The sequence below is a fragment of the Rhyacophila brunnea genome, unplaced genomic scaffold (assembly GCF_057557595.1).
Source record: "Rhyacophila brunnea isolate RB1 unplaced genomic scaffold, BYU_Rbru_1.0 scaffold_22, whole genome shotgun sequence".
Lineage (NCBI taxonomy): Eukaryota > Metazoa > Arthropoda > Insecta > Trichoptera > Rhyacophilidae > Rhyacophila > Rhyacophila brunnea.
This window is the reverse complement of record NW_028232882.1, coordinates 8,693,866-8,714,382: the sequence shown is the minus strand read 5'-3', so window position 1 is coordinate 8,714,382 and position 20,517 is coordinate 8,693,866. Positions and strand designations below refer to the sequence as shown.

Here is a 20,517-nt window from a genome sequence, read left to right as displayed (position 1 = left end):
TGGAGGCGCTTAGTGGTGTTCATATGCTCCAACTAAGGGGTGAATATGGCCGAAGAAAGAATTCTTTTAAATGAAGTCGAAGAGGATGACGAAGGGAAACGGAGCAAGGATGCAACCGTGTCTGGCACGAAAGCATCCTTTCTTGATTACTATTTGATTCGTCTGTGCTACTAATATTATTAAATGAAATCTCTTAAATCCAGAGTTAAACTTTGACACACACGTTTAAGACTCAGCTGAACAGGAACAAGGTCATTCATAGTTTAGTCAGAAATAAACCTCAGCGTTGAAAGGACGTCATTTTAATTCAGTCTAACCTCAAAAACCTCTAACCATCGGGGATTTATTTTAAGAAACGCAATAATTATTAATTACAATTCTCGGTCGAACGAATATCATTATTATTATTCCCTTCAAACATAACATGTATGCGACGTAATCTGAAACCGGCCGAACGAATACAGGGCTGTCAAAATAATATGAATCTAATTTTACGTTTTAAAGAGTTACAAATTTAAAGTTAAAAATAGCTTACTGTACCGATGGAATAATTACATACTTCCAAGCGTCAAACGGCATACAATATTCATCTAAAATAATTATGAAAAGACTAGCTGATTATGTTATGTTATTTTTGTATTGTTCTTATTTTTTTGCTTATCAAAATATTTCACATATTATCTGATGATGTGTATTTTGGATATATCGTCATATGTATCTGGTCTCATTAAAATTGCTATTAAGTTGATATAACATAGGAAAATCTGTAAATCATTAAAATGTTAATTTCGTTATAGTTTTTAATTAAACCGGTGCAATTACATATTAGATGTAAACACTGTTGTACTGTGTGACTTTTATAATATCAGATAAAACTGTAGGATGTCAGCAAAAGAGTAAACAAAACCCAGCTCATGGGATAACCGAATGGTAAGCAACTGTATATATTATATTTTCCCGCCAAATTGCACACAATTAAAAACAATTTATCATAAAAACAAGTAAGACGTCTTCGACAGCCCTGGGTGATTGATTCGATAAAGTCGGCAGTTTTTTTTGTCTTGTTCTCTGCGATCGCTAGCTTTGAATAAAAAAAAATCTATGGGTGACCATTTTTTATGAGTATAAATTATTTCTTGCATTGGCTTTTATTAATTAATAATTATTGTACCTACCAACTAAAAGTAAAGTTGCGTTACTTATTTGTAAAAGTGTCAGACTAAATTAATTAAACTAATCGGGTAAGTAATAAAAAGTCATTAATTGAGTTAGCATTTACTTGGTAGAATTCCATTTTAAAAGAAATGAAAATATAATTAATTATATTTTCATTTCTTTTAATAAAAAGTCACTTTCTTTTATAATAAACAGACATCACTATATTAATTTTTTTTTAAATATGCATTAGAATTAAACAATATGTACCCATTTTTTTTAAATAGTTATGTAATAGGTCTTACATAATTATTCAAAATAAATACTATTCATTAATAATGTTTTTTGGATAGCACATGAAATAAAAATGTAGGTAGATATGTATTTCAACATCCTTCGTATGTTTAGCTCTCGGACAATTTCAGGTTAAAACGTTATTAATATATTATTATTAAGTTTATATCGTGGCTATCCATCATATTGGTTGCAATGTTTTCCACCAAACACCTGATTAACAAATTGAATTTAGTAACATTTACGTATATTAGAAGATATCATTTTTTGGTCACCCCATATTTTATACACTTTGACAGTGTTATGATTTAAATTAAATAAGAGATCATTATTATTACTTTAGACCAAAGCATTGTCGGCGACCTTTGCATATTACCAGTAGAGCAACAATTCCGGACCACATGTAAAAAAATCATATTTTCAATTCTCAAGGGCAATTCTGTAGAGCGTCCTTTATCGTTAATAATCTTTATTTGTCTATCATATTGTACCTATATACTGTAAGCAATGCCTACATAAGGTCGATAATCCGGCAGAATGTGAACTTTTTGAAATGGGCACGCGTAAAGAATGGTTCCACAATGCAAATTAGTGCATATTTTTAAACAATGAAGAGTCACCCGAATCGATTGTATCTACTTGATCAATTAATACAGTGACGTTATGATTTCTGATTGATATATTATGTACAAAGGTTATGAATACGTTAATTATTAATATTGAAAGCCAGTATTTTCTAACCATTAAATGAGATTAGTGTTCACTTAATTATGTAATGCAGAGTTGTCGACGTTCTAACAAGAAAAACACGTCGCATATTCCTTTCTCTCTTTTACTTGGGCATTCTCATAAGAATAATATATTATGTTTTTCTCACTGAACTTAGATCATCCAAATCAGCCTCTTAAAATTAGGCGCGAATCTTAGGGACATACGCGCTTAAGTTTCTGAATCGCGCTCTTAGTTTATCAACAGACACTCTTGTATTGCCAGTACACGACAATGCATGCAGGGTCTGTTCGGGGTCGGACCGCCCGGAGAAATAGATATTAATTATTTAGGTAAATGAAATTTGACTTCTTATTATATCGTCACTCGGATGATTTGGCTGTCAAAGAGCCAATAAAGAGGTTGGCCCACTACTCTCGGCATTCTACGACACGCAAGACCTGTCACCGCCGGAAGACCCGTGGCACTCATAAACCGGTGCGTCCAATGTTTGCTTTAATATTCCAACGCGGCATGTAGCGTAGACGACACAAACGGACACTAACGTTGCTAATAATAATTATGACCAATTGAGCCACGCGCATTCAAAAACCACTTATGGATGCGATAGGTCGCAATAATTCATAGGTGAACACCCTTAGTTATACCTGCAGGCAGGGCTAGACTCAAAGTGCGAGTGTCTGGGTATGGGGAATGAATCTGTAATTGTGCGGTATTGGGTAAGTAACGAGAACCTTCGAGTGGAGTAATTGTGGAAATCAGTGGCCTCTGCTAGATTTTTTAAAATATCAATAAAAAATATTATGCACGGCCGTATATTAAAGACCGTCCAACATATTTGTGTCGTATTCGTATAGTACCTACTGACATAAAATTCATGTCTAAATAAAACACGGTTCTTATCGGTTTACACTTAACAGGAAGCCTGCAGCAAACAAATTTTGAAAATCGCCGATATACTGGATTATATGTTAGGTTAGGTTAGGTTTTCATTATTGAATTTTGCCAAAATCAACTATGAATATTGAATATATTGAATCACTTTAAAAATTGGAGATCGAACGGCGAACTGTGCCACGGTGAAATTTAATGTTTTACGTACAGTGTACATGTAACCGTAATATTATACATATATGGCTGCTATGTAAGTAAGATATTGTTGAATTAAATTTATGGAATAATAATATTTATGTTTTCCCATTGAATATTATTTTTGTCACCATGCCAAAAAAGAATAGAAAAAAACGAACACCTACGAACGCACGAATAGCCTCGAACAAAAAGTAAAATAAACCCATTTAGGAATATGGAATATACGTAAGAAAGAGACACGACACAAAGAAAATAAGGGAAATTATCTATGGAGAGACAATTCAGACAATGCCTATTGTTAGGAAAATCATTAGTTTTCTACACTCATATATTCACATGGAGGGTGGCTTTTGTTTTAGGTGCCAGTAAGACAAAAAAAATAGCCATGTCTACAAAGTGACAACGAAAATAATCTATACCCACCAATAAAAAAAAATCAAGCTGCCTGTCTGAGATAGGTACACAATATTATCTCGATACATAGAAAGTTCTTAAGGCTAAAACGTTGAAAAGAGATGTGCTGGATGAGGTGCGCAACATCCAACCGTTGTCCACCGCGCAGACCCGTGGCGAAGACTGGAGATAGGCTGTTAAGATTCGACATAAATAGTGCACACTAAACTTTGTCAGTCATATCTATTTGCTTTTATTGAACTAATACTACAGTGTACAGACTATATTTTGTGCAACAGCGTACAGCAGATATTTTATAGATAGAATAATACTTGTTTGTATCTATTATGGTATGGCTTAGGCAGGGCGGGCTTAATGAATTTAAAAACAACTGACCAACACCATAATAATATATACTTAATTTATTTGATGGTTATTTATTTATTTATATTTATTTTATTAGATATTATCTTCAATAATATTTGTATTCTTAGTTTAATGGAAACAAATAAGTATGACTGACTTGAGATTTTAACGGCCTACCTCCACCCTTCGTCACAGGCGCAGGCTTAGTCGGATCTAATGCGTCAATTACATTGAGCTACTTTACGAGCTTTTGTTGGCGAATTTAAAAGCGGGCGATTCAGCTACTGCGATTGTGACACACAACACTTTCCATTCGCTGAGAAGTCACAAGCCAGCGACTATTTTGACAGAACGTAGTTTGTTTTTTTACCGGGAGGTTGCTACTACGCTCTACTGCGCAGACACAGTGGCCCACACACCGGCGTGTAGCGTGTAAAGTTGACCGGCTATCAACTTTTCTCGGTAGAGTGTTTACAATCTGCTTGTTAGCTTGTTCGATGATGACACTGGGCGATTTTACAGGCAGATTGTAAATTCGCCAACAAGCAGCTCGTAAAGTAGTTCGATGTAATTGACGCATAATACTTAGTAAAAAAAATAATCACGAGTAGGTAATATTGTGGTCCAACCGTTGTCTAACTCATTAAATCAGGGTACTTTTCATTATATATATCTTTCTAGTTTTTATTTCCGTATTTCACCAGGGCGAAAGTCGCAGGCTATTGCTAGTTAATAATAATAATATTATGTTATTTAGGTTTGTATTGGTATTGTAGGTATTGTAGGTATAATACCCCGTATAACAAAGAAAACAATCAAATTTAATGTTTACTATAAATACCTAATATTGTCTTTAATTAAGATATCCGAAGTTATAGGTACTTACTATGAAGGTAAATCAATTCTGGCCATTGCTTATTTACGTTCGCATAAGCTAAATTAATGTGAGGTATCAACAATAATTTGGAAACACGCCCCCATCATAAGTATTGTTCTACCTAGAACAGATGTGGTGAACCTTTGGCACACGCAGAAATTCAGCTGGCACGCCAAAGAATTTTATAAAGTGCAATTGTCATAGAAAACCAATACTAAAGGGAACATATTATTATTATGTGCTCTCCAGGCACCAATAGCGAGGGCTGTGCGGCTGGTCACTCCCTAGAGATGTAGATATTTTTGGCTATCCATTATATATTCTGTTTTTTAAATTCTATTTTATTGTTTAATTTGTATTTTTTTGAATTATTGTTGTTTTTTTTTTATTTTTTATTTTTTGTATAAAACTATTTTTGCTTTCTTTTTTTCCTCCACCTTGTTTTTTCTGATTTTCTGAACTGATTACTTGTAATTTTTATTCTAAATGTCATGTTTTGAACGTCCTGAATTAATAATTTGTTATGTACTCAACGTGTCTTTTTCAAATAAATAAATAAACATTTTTATTATTTAGATAGCTTGGATCTCCGACAGGAACTAGACGATGCTAAAAAATACTGTTACAGATTCGTATTTTCTCCCAATACTTACTTCCCCTTGGCACGCCATTACAAATAATCATAGCCCTCACAAGGGGGTACTGACAGGGCTCTAGCCTGGGGGCCCGGCATGGCGGATCGACCAGCCAAGTGAGATAAACACACATGACAAAATTGCAGTATAAGTAAAATAATCATGGCCCTCACAAGGGGGGACTGACAGGGCTCTAGCCTGGGGACCCGGCATGGCGGATCGGCCAGCCAAGTGAGATAAACACACATGACAAAATTGCAGTAAAAGTAAAAAATGTCGCCTGCGGCGCTATTTCACTTCAAGAGTAGTAACATTAAAAAATATGTGATTGTGCAATGCAAATTTTGATTATAGTGTCGATATTCGACAACTACAACGACAATAAAATTCAAGTGAAGTGTAGTGCATTCAAAAATACAAAAAAAATCGCTAAAAAATACACTGAATATCCTTAATTTTATCTCGAACACCATTTCGAATACGCAAATGTAGATCGTCACACTGTTTTTAATTAACCTTTGCGATAGGTAGTGGGGGCCCGCTTCAGAATGTGGAGGCCATGCAAATAATATCTATACATTTTCAAGTTGTTTTTTACATCTACAGACGACGAAATGGCTAAAATCTGCAGAAGAACTTGGTAACCCAGCGCACAGGGCCGAGAGGAATGGAATCAGCTTGGAAAGGATTTCATCCATGACAATGATGTGAGAGTGTTAAAAATTAAAATATTTCTCTCCTTCTTCCAATAATGCTGCAGTCCTATCCTAATCAAACCTTGGCCCCCCCAATTATTTTCCTCGGTCAACAGCAGCCTGCAGCCAATTAGTGTGTAATATCCGCATGTACTATAGAGCACCGTACAACCTCTATCTAGTACGTAGGTATTCAATTTAGGTAGGTAGGTATTTAATTGATAATTTAAAATTACTTTCTTTTATACCTACAATATAAGTAAATGAGCTGTGACAGCTGCAGTCATTTCAATTAATGTAATGTTGAAATGGATTTACTTACAATGTAGTATTGTTATCATGCCACCCACATCGGCGGCAAAAATTAATGTGTATATTTTGTGTTTTGTGTATATTTGAATTCATCTATTTGAATTATGGAGTTGTCGTGTATCGATACACAATTTTTAATTGTATCGTACAACCACATAATTTTAAATAATAATATAGAAGATAAATAGCGCTGCAGGCGACTTTTTTTTTACTGTTCGAGAGAATTTGTGATGTGTGTTTAAATCACTTATCCGGTCGATTCGCCACGCCAGGCCCTTTCTGAGTCCGGGCCCCCAGGCTAGAGCCCTGTCAGCCCCCCCTTTGTGGGGGCCATGATATACTAGAAAAAAATACCAGGTGGCAGTGTCACCTGTCAACATTCTTGGACGTGTCGATACGCTAGATTATGCATCTGTCAAACTATTATGAGAGTATCCTATCAAGACCCGATAAAAATAAACGATTCCTTTATTTGCGTGTCAATTTATTTTTCCAATTTAGAATTTGCGATGACGTGTATGTTTCATCTCATCTTATCCCTTTTAATAGGTCTTCTCACTGTCTCGCTCTCTCCTACACATTTTTTTTTCGACCATGCCCGATCCTAATATCATAATACCTATGGGCCTCCACAGCGTGGAGGTTTGTATTAATAGATTTTGTTTTTACGAGAAATGGATGTCAGCCACTTGCTCAACCTATTAGGTCAATACTCAATACTTGAAAAACAATATGTGTACTTGCTAGACCCAGGATGTGAACCAGGGCATCTATTCTATACACAAGACGGCTTTCGGGCTTTACGACAGCTAACTAGGGTAGGAAAGTATCGAAATATTAACACTTATTGTAACAATTACAATAGGTAAGTTAGCCGTCTGAACTGTCAAAACTGTCTAGGATCTCAGTCTAAAATTTATCACAGCCAAGAGAGGTGCTGTTAAAACATAGTAGGTACTTATTGTAACAATTACAACTAACTTATTGTAATTGTTACAATAAGTGCTAATACTTGGATACTTTCCTACCCTAGATAGCGGCCGAAAGCAGTCTTGTATATATAATAGATGAGCTGGGACCCACACATTTTCATAATATGCGTTAAATTTAGCCAGATATAATAATATATTGTAATAACACATTTTTTATACTTGTATAAATAGGTACCTACCTACCTACCTCCTTAAGTAGGTATATTATTTTACCTCGCATAATATTAAATATCTCTAAATTTTCTTACGCCGTAAAACAGTGCCGTGAAAAATTATATTTACACGATAATTACAGGAAGTAAACAATGTGGAGAATTTCAAAATATAGAATGCAAGAATGTTTGGCGGCAAGAGGGAAAGGTCTCCGCTGTCAAAATCAATACAGCGTTCGACCGGCCGCCGGGCTTATAATAACATAATTATTACAATTTTAATTCATCAGCAAACAAAACAAAGCGCATCCATTATCCGCCGCAGTCACGCAATACGGGAAATTCTATTCTCAAAGTTTCCGGCTGCGCGGAGGAAAAAAAGAAAATATGTACTCCATAAGAATCCAGAGGAGGTTCTTCAGAGCGGCGGAAAAAAAGTAGAAAATGGTCATTAATTTGAAGTTCCTACAGGTTGAATGTGCAGCGCGGTACAACGTTGCACGCGCGTCAACAGAAACGAAAGCGGATCGATTTGGGCGATTTCAAAACGTTTCGCTTGCAGCATTACTATATTTTTAATTAAACGTTCTCTCGACATTCTGTCGCAAAATGAGTAAATGCAATATTACAAACACAACGGAAATGTCATAAATATTATAATGTACAATTTTAACTACCTACTCAAATATAGGTAAGTATAATATTATATATAGGTATGTAATGTGTTTTTTACATTATCAACAACATTATATTATGGCTTATATTATTTTATTATCTATAGCGTTATTACGTAAAAATTATTAGATTGATTAAATACCTAAATCAAATGAAAATGATTCATGTTTTTTTAACCGTTTCTAACTCAGCTTTAGATAATGGGTAAAATAGGTAGGTACCTATAATTAATTATTTTTTAGAGAAAGCTAAAAATATTCATAATGAATTGCTATTTCAAAATAATTAATACTAAATCACCTCTCGATAAGATGATAAGAGAAAAGTGGGATTCTTGAAATAATACGAGTTATCTGCGGTTGCGGAAAAAACAGATACAATAATTATTAAATTCAATTATGATATTTTTTTAATATCGAAAAAGCGATACATCATCGCGCGGTTTGTTTGACGTAGGAAAAATGTTTCATCATTCCAACACTAATCTGTTGAGTGGCGCGAAGCTAGCGACAGTTTGCCAAAACAACATGGCGTGTGTACACAAAACGTAAAATGATGTGGCAATTCACATCGATTTTATTTTAAATTTTAGTTAATTTAGTTAGATTTAAATCGAGCCGTGCGTCTCGGCGAAATCCGTTCGTAAATATGTAACATAAACCGTGAAGCGAACCCCGTCTCTATAAAAAAATATATCGTTAATGAAGTACAAAGTTTTTCTAATGTCCTACCCCGAGTCGAATACGTTACGTGTAAATACTTAATTGTCGTTATCGGATATCTCGTCGGCGGAACGGTTGGTTTTTACATGAAATCATGGTGAGTAATCGATTCAATTGCGTTTCGCGATGTGTCCATATTGCGACCGGAGCAAAGGCGCCGATCGCCCATACCGAGGCAGTGCCGTGTCATTCGTTCTAACGCAAAAGAATGACCTTCAAACAGACGTACGGCGGGAATGACAACTTTTAAAAACACTTTCCATTTCGCCCTTTTTCAATTAATACACACCCAGAGTAAAATGGCACGATTGCGGCTATTAAAGTGTGCAATTTAGAGATGGGCCAGCGGACTCCGCTCGCCCGAGCAATGTCCGTGTCGGATGCGATGACTGGGTGACTGACAAATAACGTAGGCGAACATCAAAATCATACTTCAAATTTAACATTGTGCCAGCGAAAATAATTATTAGATTAGCAGATGGGCGGTGTACGGAATGAAAAACGAGCATATTTACCCAGTTATTAGATTTGTCAGCCACCAGATACAATGACATTTACTTCCTGTCAATATTGTAATCCAATATTATTACAACCGTGACGTACAAATAAATACACACGGCAGTCCAGCAATATTTTTGTTTTCCTAACGAGAAAAATAATATAAAATTGATGACTATGAAATGAATAGCCATAATAATAATATAACTATGTAGGTATCTGAAAAATGTGAAGAGTTAGAACAGCTCACCATTCAAATATTTTGACAGTTTATCCAAATTGTCAATGCCATAACATATGTACCAAAAACACTTGTTATTTTCCATGGATAAACAAGATATTTTGCACAATATCATAAACGTCATATTACAGTAGTAATAATAGGCTCAGTGAATAGTACTAATTGAAGTCTCTTTAATGCACCAATTCTAGCTAACAAAGAAAGGCGTTAGTGGGTAAAGATTATAGATAATAGGCAGCGAGATATGAGAGAAATACTTCAATAAACGGTAACTTGAAGCATCACACATAATAATTAATACTTCTTAGTCCAATTCGCATACTTATGTAATTGGTCCTGGTATACCCCATTTTAAATAAATTGAGCTAATTGTTGTTGGAAAGAATTCAAATCCACAAAATGTGTTTAAACAAAATAGTTTTTAAGATTGGATTGAAATATTTTAATAGATACAGGTATACCAACATAAATCGTCTGGTGTTTGATTTCAAGCTAAGCCCATCATCTCAGCATACTACAAAATTTATACTTGTAAATCTAGTCACTCTGATCTCAGTATAAATAATACCTCAATTCCCTACAATTAATATCCGAGATGATGCGGAAAGTGGGTTTATGAATGATTTTTTAATAAATTTGTTTGATGACAGATGGCGCACTCCCCGCTGGGCGACATAGAAGACCTGACGCTGTGCTCCGTGTGCCGGCTGCCCTTCAATGACCTGGACCAGCAGCCCAAGGTGCTGGCGTGCAAGCACCACTTCTGCCTCAAGTGCGTCAACACCGTACTGCTTAAGGGGCGGGAGCTGTACTGTCCCTACTGCTGGAAGAGAACGGAGGTGCCCGACCTGAGGACGGAGGCGCTTCCCACTTACGCTGCCGTGCTGGCCCTCGCCCGGAGGCTGGGCGGCCTGCAGCCCCCCAAGCCGCCCGATAAGCCCCCTCACCCGCAGCCCAAGATCAAGTCTGAGAACTGCCACACGCACGCCATGCCGTATACACTGTGGTGCCACGCCTGCAACGTCCAGATCTGCCGTGCGTGCGCCACCCACCTTGATCATGCTGACCACACTGTTAAACCGCAGGCCGATGCCAAGCGAATCCTTCGCGCCGACTTCCAGAACGAGCTCACTGTCATGCAAAAGATGCTCTCCGATATCCAGCATCTTGTCTTCAAACAAAGGGACTTCTTGCTCAAAATCCTGGAGGCATGCACCACCCTCAAAACCCAAGTGGAGACGGACCTCGTCAACAATATGCCCGGTTACGAGCTATCTGAGGCTAGGGACTGCCTGCAGAAGGCACGCCAGAGTTATGGCGGGACAGAGGGCCAGAGCCCCGCCGAAATCCATTCGCTGCTCTCCGACCTGGCCAGCGAAAAGGAGAGGCTGCAAGCCAAGCACCATGAAATGTTCCTGCAGTGCAAGTTGGATGACCTCATCAAGAACTCGGGTGTCATTTTCGACTTCGACCTTCTCAAGCAGGCGCTCGCCACCATCCACTCTGGCGAGATGGCCCTGCAGAGCAACAACGGCTACCACAACCCCATCTTGTTCCTCGCCAACTACTGCATGTCGCAGCTCTACTCCCGCCACTTCCTGTTCAAGCAGCAGCAGCAGAGCGCAGCGCCCTCCTTCCTGCAGGGGCAGAATGGCAATCTCGACTTCCACGCCATGCTGCCCGCCCCCGCTCCCGTCTCGCGTCCCCCCTATATCCCTCTCATGATGCCCAACGCCGACAAGCTTGGTGTGCATTCCCTACCGGATGGTCCACCCAAGATGACTGGCGGCTACGATCATCCGGCCGACCAATCCCAGGGTTTGGGTGGGTCCAAGTCCGGTCCACTCGGTTTTTCTGACAACGGTGGTCCGCTCCACTCGCCTAACCCAAACAAGGGTGTGGGGGCGTTTCAGTCCGACGGACTGTCGATGGCTGCATCCAACCTGCTACCGGCGCCCCCGCCGCACCACTCACAGAGTGGGCTAGCATCTCCGCAAGCGGGCCAGCTGCTGCCTGTAGGCGCTCTTCCGCCTGGAATGCTCCAGCACTCCCCTCAGGCGGCCTTAGTACGCAACCCCTCCTCGCACGTCTACCCAGTCTTTTACTTCAACATTGAGATCAACGGCTCCCCCTTTGGCAGGATCCTGATCGAGGTGCGCAGTGATGTTGCCCCAAAGATGGCCAAAAATTTTGGTGTGTTATCAACAGGCGAGCTGGGCGTAGGCTACAAGGGCTGCAATATTTTCCAGTGCTGGGAGAATGAGAGCATTATCACAGGTGACTTTGAGATGAACAACGGGCGCGGGGGGAGGTCAGTGTTCGAGGACGGCTTCTTCATGCCAGATGACACCAAGATCCTGGCGGTACGCGGCAGCGTGGGTATGCGGCGCAGCCAAAAGAGGCACGACAACCTGGGCCTGGTGGGCTCGCAGTTCCGCATCATTCTGCGCGAGATGCGCGGCTTCACCGGTATCTTTGCCTTCGTAGTGGAGGGTCTGGAGCTGGTGGACCGCATCAGTCAGTCAGGCGACAGTGCTGGCAAGCCGCAGACCAGCATCCTCGTTGCCAACTGCGGCAAGTTCAACTAAGCCGCCGTCGTTTTGATATCGACCGCGCGTTTATGGCCTACGCATGTTCTTATTCTTAATAGGCTTATCGCGGTGTGTTTTGGGCGTCTGCCCGTCGAAGTGAGCCGAGAGAAGCTTTCGTACGTTTAACGATCCGCTAATTCTTCGCCCCGAGAATAGAGTCGGCTTCGAGCGGAGAGGGCGACTACGGCATCTGCCCGTCGACGGGGAGGTACCGTCTGCCGTTCGTCTCTTCGGCCGAGCGAAAACTGTAATATATCCTAATTTTGACACGACCGCCGCGAACCGTTGCGGTGGTCCAAATCGTCTCCGGAGCCGTCACGTTCGGACGGCGATCGCGACCGAATAGACAAATTTAAAATAGTCGATATATATATTTTGGAATTCGAACGTTTCTTAAAGAGTAAGCTCCGAGGTATAGGTTAAAACGAGAGGCGTCACCCCCCGTACTATAATATTTAAAGTGTTCTATATTATAATTTGTCCGAGGCCGGGCGCATCTCGGCGCCCCGTTGGGGGCGAGGCTACACGCGGACGCGTTCAGCGGATCGATACTAATTTATTTGTTTTAAAATTAACTGAGTCGTCGGCTAGGCCGGATAACAGGGAATAGATTACGCGCGACGATGGAGTTGTGTGATCGGCATGGCCGGAATGAGCCAATCGAGCAGTAGAATAGGGAAGGCCGGCGCCTCGACGTCTCTCTCGCGTCGGGCCGGAGAGAGCTATCATGTGAAATTGTCAGGGCCTAGTTTTTAGTGACCGTTACAAAGAATGCGATCGAGTTGCAGGAGTCGAGATATAGATAATATATTTAACGTTACAATCATCCACGAACAATTTATTAATTTGTACTTTCATCAGTGTTAATGGGCCAAATAAAACACAGCGTCGTGGCCGCGTTCGAAACGCGGCGCGCGACACACACGGGAGCATAGCGGTACCTGGATTTCACAAATTGTCAATATAAGTTTAAAGATTATCCTACGTTATTGCTAATAATAAAATAATACTGACTTGTTGAAATGTTTGAGTCATTATAGAGGAAATGTTTTGTTATACAGATCAGATTTCTATTATAATAATTATAGCGAATGTTTTAACTGTATATTAAATCTGGCATTTTCAAGAAAATAAAAAAAAAACAATCATAATATATATTACATACAGATATATTATATTGTCTACAAATGTTAGAAATATTTACACTAATGTTAATGATCGTAAAAATGTAGAAGCGAATTTTATCACTGTTGAAATATATTTTGAAAATTTAAATCGAAAGAGTGTTGTATCTTTAAAAAAAAATCGATGTTTATAATAAATTATATTTAATATATGAATAATAATTGTGTATATGGGTAGTATATTTTCGCAAAATCCCAGAATAGCATTGACGCGGTCTATTTTGTCAACGCAAAACGTTTAATAAGATAATAGGGACGGATCCTTATGAAATGGTCAACGGATAAATAATAAAAAAAAACCATCGCCATTTTGAAGATATGATAGAACAAATTAAAACACACGTCGTCAAACCGTCGCCAAAGATGTGAAAATCGACAATATTTACATACATAACGCTTTGCCAAATGTGGACGGATGCGCGCTAGTCGATCACGTCTTTGATACATAATTGATTTTTTTTTGTATATGTCTACCGTCATTCGAATTTGAACTGGTGAATATTTGATACATTTCTTTGGCGGCGGGTCGGCAATTCCTTGCAATAGGTTATCTGAAAGGTTCCATATATTCATATTATTAAAGATTAATCTGACATCTTCTTCCAGCCGAGAAGAATTCGAATACTAAATTTGAATGTCGATTAATATTTTTTTCTCATTAAACGAATGAACAGTCATCCGTACGTTGTCTCCAATCAGCTGTGTAAATTGGAATTAATAACATCTGTGTGTTGTAATATTTTTATTACAACTGTAATAACATCAATGTTATTTACTGACATAATTCCAAATTTAATGACACATTTTTCACATCTTGCTGGATTTCGTTTTTGATGCCAGTATAGTGTGAAAATAATATTATTAATCTGAATTGACATTTCAGTATTGTACGTAATATAAATGATATATTATATCTGTCTGCCTAAATTAATAAAAATTATTTAGAACAGCATAATGCATTACATTAGACATAGATCAAGCGATATTTTCATGAAACTGAATTAATCATGATTTAATAAACGCTATCAGAAACGTGGATCAATAATTTTGTCAGTTATTTAGGCTTTCCTTCTAATTTTGTTGAAGATGCTAGGGTGGTCTTTGGTTATCTGCAAATCGTAGCACCACTCTTTTGTTAAAATTTTGGGGCATTGTACTGTTATATAGACTATTTTATGGGTTAATCCAAAGTATTTTGGGCTCCACTGATTGGTATCTATGACAACCAAAGTTTACCCAGAACATATACATTTCATAGGCATTAATTTCCATAACATGTGATAGAATTAGAATTCATTATAAGCATTTTGTCATTTGTAATAATTTTTTATATTTCTCTTGATCTATTAATAATGCATAATGCTAGTATCATTAAATTTATGACATGGTTATATCATTGGTATCATAATTAGAATATACATTATTTTATGACTATTTCAATCGATTCATTTCAAACAATCTATTGCAAGCAACCACACCGGTGCAGCCCCGAGGGGGCGTCGTATAGAAGATATGGAAACAATTGTGATTAAAAGTAGCCGAGGTTCAACGCAGGGAACGTCGGTCTTGCTACATTCGATATAGCGGTTAGAAAAAATGTAAACGAAATAACGATGCAAAACTAGAGATAATAAATAAGTCTGTGACGCATACGCGATGTTGTCGGCGGAGTAAAAATAAATAAAAACAACAACATAGGGGACACACGGGCGTCGTGATTGCACGTAATAAAGTCGCTAATCAATAATCGGTGTAATGTTATTTTTAATATGAACTTTAGATAATTATACGGTTGAAGTACTACAGTTGGTAACGCTGCTGACGAGCACCGGACGATATCCGCTTTTGCATTTCAAGATGGCGCCATTTTATGACCAGCCAACATAAAAACTGGTGTGGCAAAACAAACCTACATTATTTTTTGGTTTAAATATTACCAGCAGGCTATAGCGTTATGTGTCACTTCAGTAATATCTCATTAAATGGCCGCCATGTTGGATTTCACCCGCGTCTTAGTCGGGCGCTTGTCACCAGTGCTTATCCAACAGCTGAGCGTGGTTTGCGTTGAGAAATTTGTTTCGGTAAATAATGATTTTATATTTATATTGCATAATGATAATACATAATATGATTTTGTGTTTGGATATATTATTTAGTATAGTTACCAAGCTAACAAAGGTTTCATCCTTTTTCACATCCTGTTGTCTTAAGATACGTGACGTTACCTCTGTAAAATATCAACGTTTACAGTTCGCTCACAAACCTTTTGCATTGTCTGTGAATAAGTTGCTGTGCCCATGTTTATCACGGAATAACTTACACACTGACAATGCAATAGTTTCGTACGAATTCTCTCACGTAACGCTAATGGGACAACTTCTGCTCGAGTCGGTACACTAAATGATAATAATTAATATCCGCGTTTGTTTTTATAATTAACCTACCAAAGCTTTTTTGACGAGGGCACATACCCCCCGGTTAAGTGCGGCAATACGACGATGTATGAATTAACTTTCGGTTGTCGCGCCTGCTTAATAATATTATTATTGTACGAGTGTTTTAAAAGAAAATAGTAATCATGTGTTTAGTTAATATTTATTAAGTTATAATAAAATAATACGATAAATTTGGATGTAGATAATCAATGTGTCTCTTCCGGCTTGTCCTGAACTGTTTGCTTCAATAAAAAAAAATTGTTAGATTTCAAACAAGTGTCTTTCAATAGAGCTCCAATATATTTATTCTTTACTTTTACGATGTAATCATAACCTAATTTTAATTACTATAAAGTTTTAATGTTATTAATTTCTTAAAGAATTTCTCACTACAGCACTCAAATCTAATCTAATAATCTGAGTGGGATTGAACCCACTTCACAAAGGTACAGAACAGCCTGACCCAACCTGACATCAACATCCAATATCTAGGCTCTCTACCGATATATTGTCTGCTTCCAATGAAGATATCTGACAGGATATGCTTTCACTTCATAAATAATATAGAGATGCTATATTCACCCGAAAAGAGGGATAGGAAATTCAAGTGCTGTTTGACGTAACCTCAGTGGCATTAGAAACATTATTGATTGTTTTGACATCAGCGGGTCTATTCTATAACCAAGCCTGCTTTCGGTCCGCTACGGCAGCTAAATAGGGTAGAAAAGTATCGAATTATTAACACTTATTGTAACAATTACAATAAGTTAACAGTCTGAACTGTCAAAACTGTCTTTCCCGGTCTAAAATTTATCACAGCTAATAGAGTGCTGTTAAAACATAGTACTTATTGTAACGATTATAACTAAATTATTGTAATTGTTTCAATAAGTGTTAATAATTCGATACTTTCCTGCGTATTTAGCTGCCGTAGCGGACCGAAAGCAGCCTTGTGTATAGAATAGACCAATAGGACAAAAGAACTAAACTTGGAATAAAATATTTCTTTTTTTTCGACCATGTCCGATCCTAATAAAATCATATGGGCCTCCACAGAGTGGAGGTTTGTATTAACAGATTTTGTTTTTACAAGAAATGGATGTCAGCCACTTCCTCAACCTATTAGGACCATACTCTGACTCATATACAAATTGAAAAACAATATATGGACATGACCCACGACGTTATAGGCCAATGGCCATCGTGGGTGTGATATTTTTAAATAAAGTAAAACTTTCATCGCATAATTTTCATAATAAGTGAATTTCTCATGATGAAAAGATAGAGCATTATGTATGAATCATGTCGATTTCACATAATATCATAGAAAAGCCAGATTTTCAATCTAGTTTTTAAATCGTTCCTTGGAAGCTAATAACAATCAAATAGAGAGACTAAAAATTTAGAACTGACAAAAACTGTGTTTTAAAACCAGGAAATATAGATTCATTTCGAGTGCTTTAGTGAAAATGACTACATAAACATCACATCTAGTAGTCCGTCCTATTCTAACAGTTGTGTTGACACTGAAGTTAGCACCTGTGCGTGCACAACATTGCCATAGTAATAAAGAAAAGAGAAACACCTTTTAAGTGCCCCCCGCGAGTCCCAAATTTCATGTTAAAACGACTGCTAGAATAGGAATACAGATTAAAATAATTAACATGAATATTATTACATATTAAACTCCATTCTAATTGCATTGTATTAATTTCTGTTGATACTAAGAAATATTATTTTGTGGTCAGTGTTATTTATGTATGTGCAATCTCTAACGCTGTTGATGTCAATATTGAGTTACTATTTTAGAGCGTCCATCTATTTTTTATAATAAATTGTAGAATACACAGAAATATAAATAACTTAATTTAGATTTGGCGTATGTCAACAATTCAACCACATGTAAAAACAAATGAATATACTCGCAAGTTCGAACCGCATTGTTCATTCGATGTACGTCTGAAATTAATAAGTGCGTCACAATAATTCACAGAACAAAGGTTGAAATTATCTATTTTTTTGTTATTTAAAATGATAGAAAAACTCTTTGACATCAATAGTTTAAGGGATTACGCTAGAGACATTTGTAAATATGAAAGGGAATGGCGGGAGTTTATAAAGAATCATACACGATCTATCTATTTATTCACAGATTAGGCTGCATATATTTTTAGATATTCCTGTAAATACCGAGTATGCTGGACATAAAAAAAACAACCGTTGTGTTGATTAAAATGGATAATTTAAAGTACAAAATCTTATGATATTACACGAAGCTATCGACCCAGATTCGAAAATATTTTTGAAGTTATTTTTTAACTGTGTAAAAATTTTGCAGTATGTAGTCGACATGAGAATAATAGCATCACTGTGAATAAATCAGCTATATTTTTTATAAAAATCAATCATGAATTAAATAAAAAATCGTTTGTATTATAAATAGAAAGAATACATAGATGGATCATGTAAACGAGTGTCGTTCATGAATACCCATACCCGCAGCGGGTTAGTGAGTACAAATGTAATGTTGTGAAGGTTTTCCTTCACGGTAAAGTTGCGCGTGTTTTGAATGTCGGATCAGCAGCGTGAAGCAACATCGTTTAAAAAGAAATTGTGTAGTTTTTTATAATTGTTATACGGCGCGAAAGGAATACGCTATTCCATGCGAATCGCCGTCGATAGTTACCCAAAGTGCTAGCACACTTGAATATAAATAACGTTTATGTATATTTTGTATTTCTCATCGACCGTTAGAAACCATTATTTGATTAAATTATTCATCAAAATATCATGTATCTCAACAAAAAAATTATTTATAAAATCTAACCAATGTTGCCCACAGAGAGCTCACGTTTAATTGACCCGCGTGTTGCAACAGTAGAAATTGAAAATAAATAAATTGGCTAAGAAATGGAAAACTGAGATTTCAGATCTCAGGATACAGACACATTTAAGCAGGAAAGAAAATTACTTGGAGTAAAAACGAAACAATAATACGGTCGGTCAATAGTGTGCGTGCGTATGGGGAGCCGTGATAAATGCTTGGCAGCCGATGACCGAGTATTCGTACATATACAATCGACGAACCGCATCATTGTTTCGTTTTTACTGTAGATAATCTTAAACATACATCAATTTCTTATTACTACTGGTAACGACAAAACTGTACAGTTCTGTGTGGTGGTAACATTGTTTATTTTTTCAATCCTGCCAACATAATAATGTGAGATTCATGTCACGGATGCCAATATGTTATGTTTTATTAGTTATTGTTATCGCAATACCATACCTCAACTTTCTGCCAATCGTTTCTATTAAAATATTGTATATTTTAAAAGCCAAATGTTTTTCAAATTGAGTTTACAGTGTTATTCTTTTGGATAAGAAGTAATATACTATATTATGAATTGTGTTTACATATATATATATTGCATAGGCGTATATATTAATGCATTGAATTACATATTATTATTATTATATATGTTTACTAAATAAAATAATTATGTCGCAATGTATTAGCATTTACTAAATGTTTGTGGGAAAAATGCTAAAAACTCCAAAAAATCAAAGAAAAAATAATCTAAAAGATATAAGCTATTTTTAGATAAATTCTTCTAAATGTTATTGCTCGATAAATGTTTATGAAATATTAATATTAGGAGAGTAATTACGATTAAAAAAAATTAAAACAAAAAAAGTATATTATGTTAAAATTGCCTGAAAATCCTATCCCAGTGAAAAAAATCTATCAAAATCGTTCAGTTAATTAAAAATTATTTTGATATCGCTTACGTATTTTATATTAACCGAATACAAGTTTTGACGAAAGAAAAAATAAAAACACATTTATATTATTATTATATAAATCAATTTTTGATTCTTATAGAGTGCAATGTCAATGTTATAATATATAATAAACCATTATCTATATTTTAGTAGTTATTATCTATATATAATTTTCTGAGGATTGATTATTTAAAAAAAAAAAACTTTTGGCTTAATAAAAAGAATATATTACGCATTACGAGAATGGCCGCCGTGCCGCAGCCATTTGATAAAATGCTTTTTTGTTTGTTTGTATTTTATTCATAATATTATTATTTATTGTTAACGAAAAACAAAGCCGGCTCGGTGAAATGTTTGAAGATGGATTGACTGTCGAGCACGGTTAACCAATTCATAATACATAATCGAGCACCCTTATAATGGAGGTTTAATTTAATAAATTAACAACCGCTAAACGATATAACAAAATATTAATTTTATGATTTAGTTTATATTTTTTTTATACTCAGGGTATAAATAGGAATAATCGTTTCCTTTAAGACGAGTATCGAACACACTTTAGCAGTGTAAATTTTATTTTTATTTGAATATTGATTATTCAAATTTCAAAATGGATAAACTCGGCCGGCTTTGTTTTTAAGTATAAATACCGACTAACGGATCGCAAAAAAAAATTATATATTTATAATATTA

General features: G+C 36.4%; 2 protein-coding genes across 3 annotated transcripts in view; one reads left to right on the top strand and one right to left on the bottom strand.

The window, feature by feature from the left end:
* Npl4 (nuclear protein localization 4) overlaps nt 1-20,517 on the bottom strand; it is a 67,748-nt gene that overhangs the window by 30,390 nt on the left and 16,841 nt on the right. The window lies entirely within an intron of this gene.
* On the top strand, nt 8,879-13,335 carry LOC147070013 (uncharacterized). Its single transcript, XM_085949356.1, has 2 exons — nt 8,879-9,186; nt 10,479-13,335. The coding sequence occupies exons 1-2, from the start codon at nt 9,184-9,186 to the stop codon at nt 12,414-12,416; spliced, it is 1,941 nt and encodes a 646-aa protein (XP_085805482.1). The 5' UTR covers nt 8,879-9,183; the 3' UTR covers nt 12,417-13,335.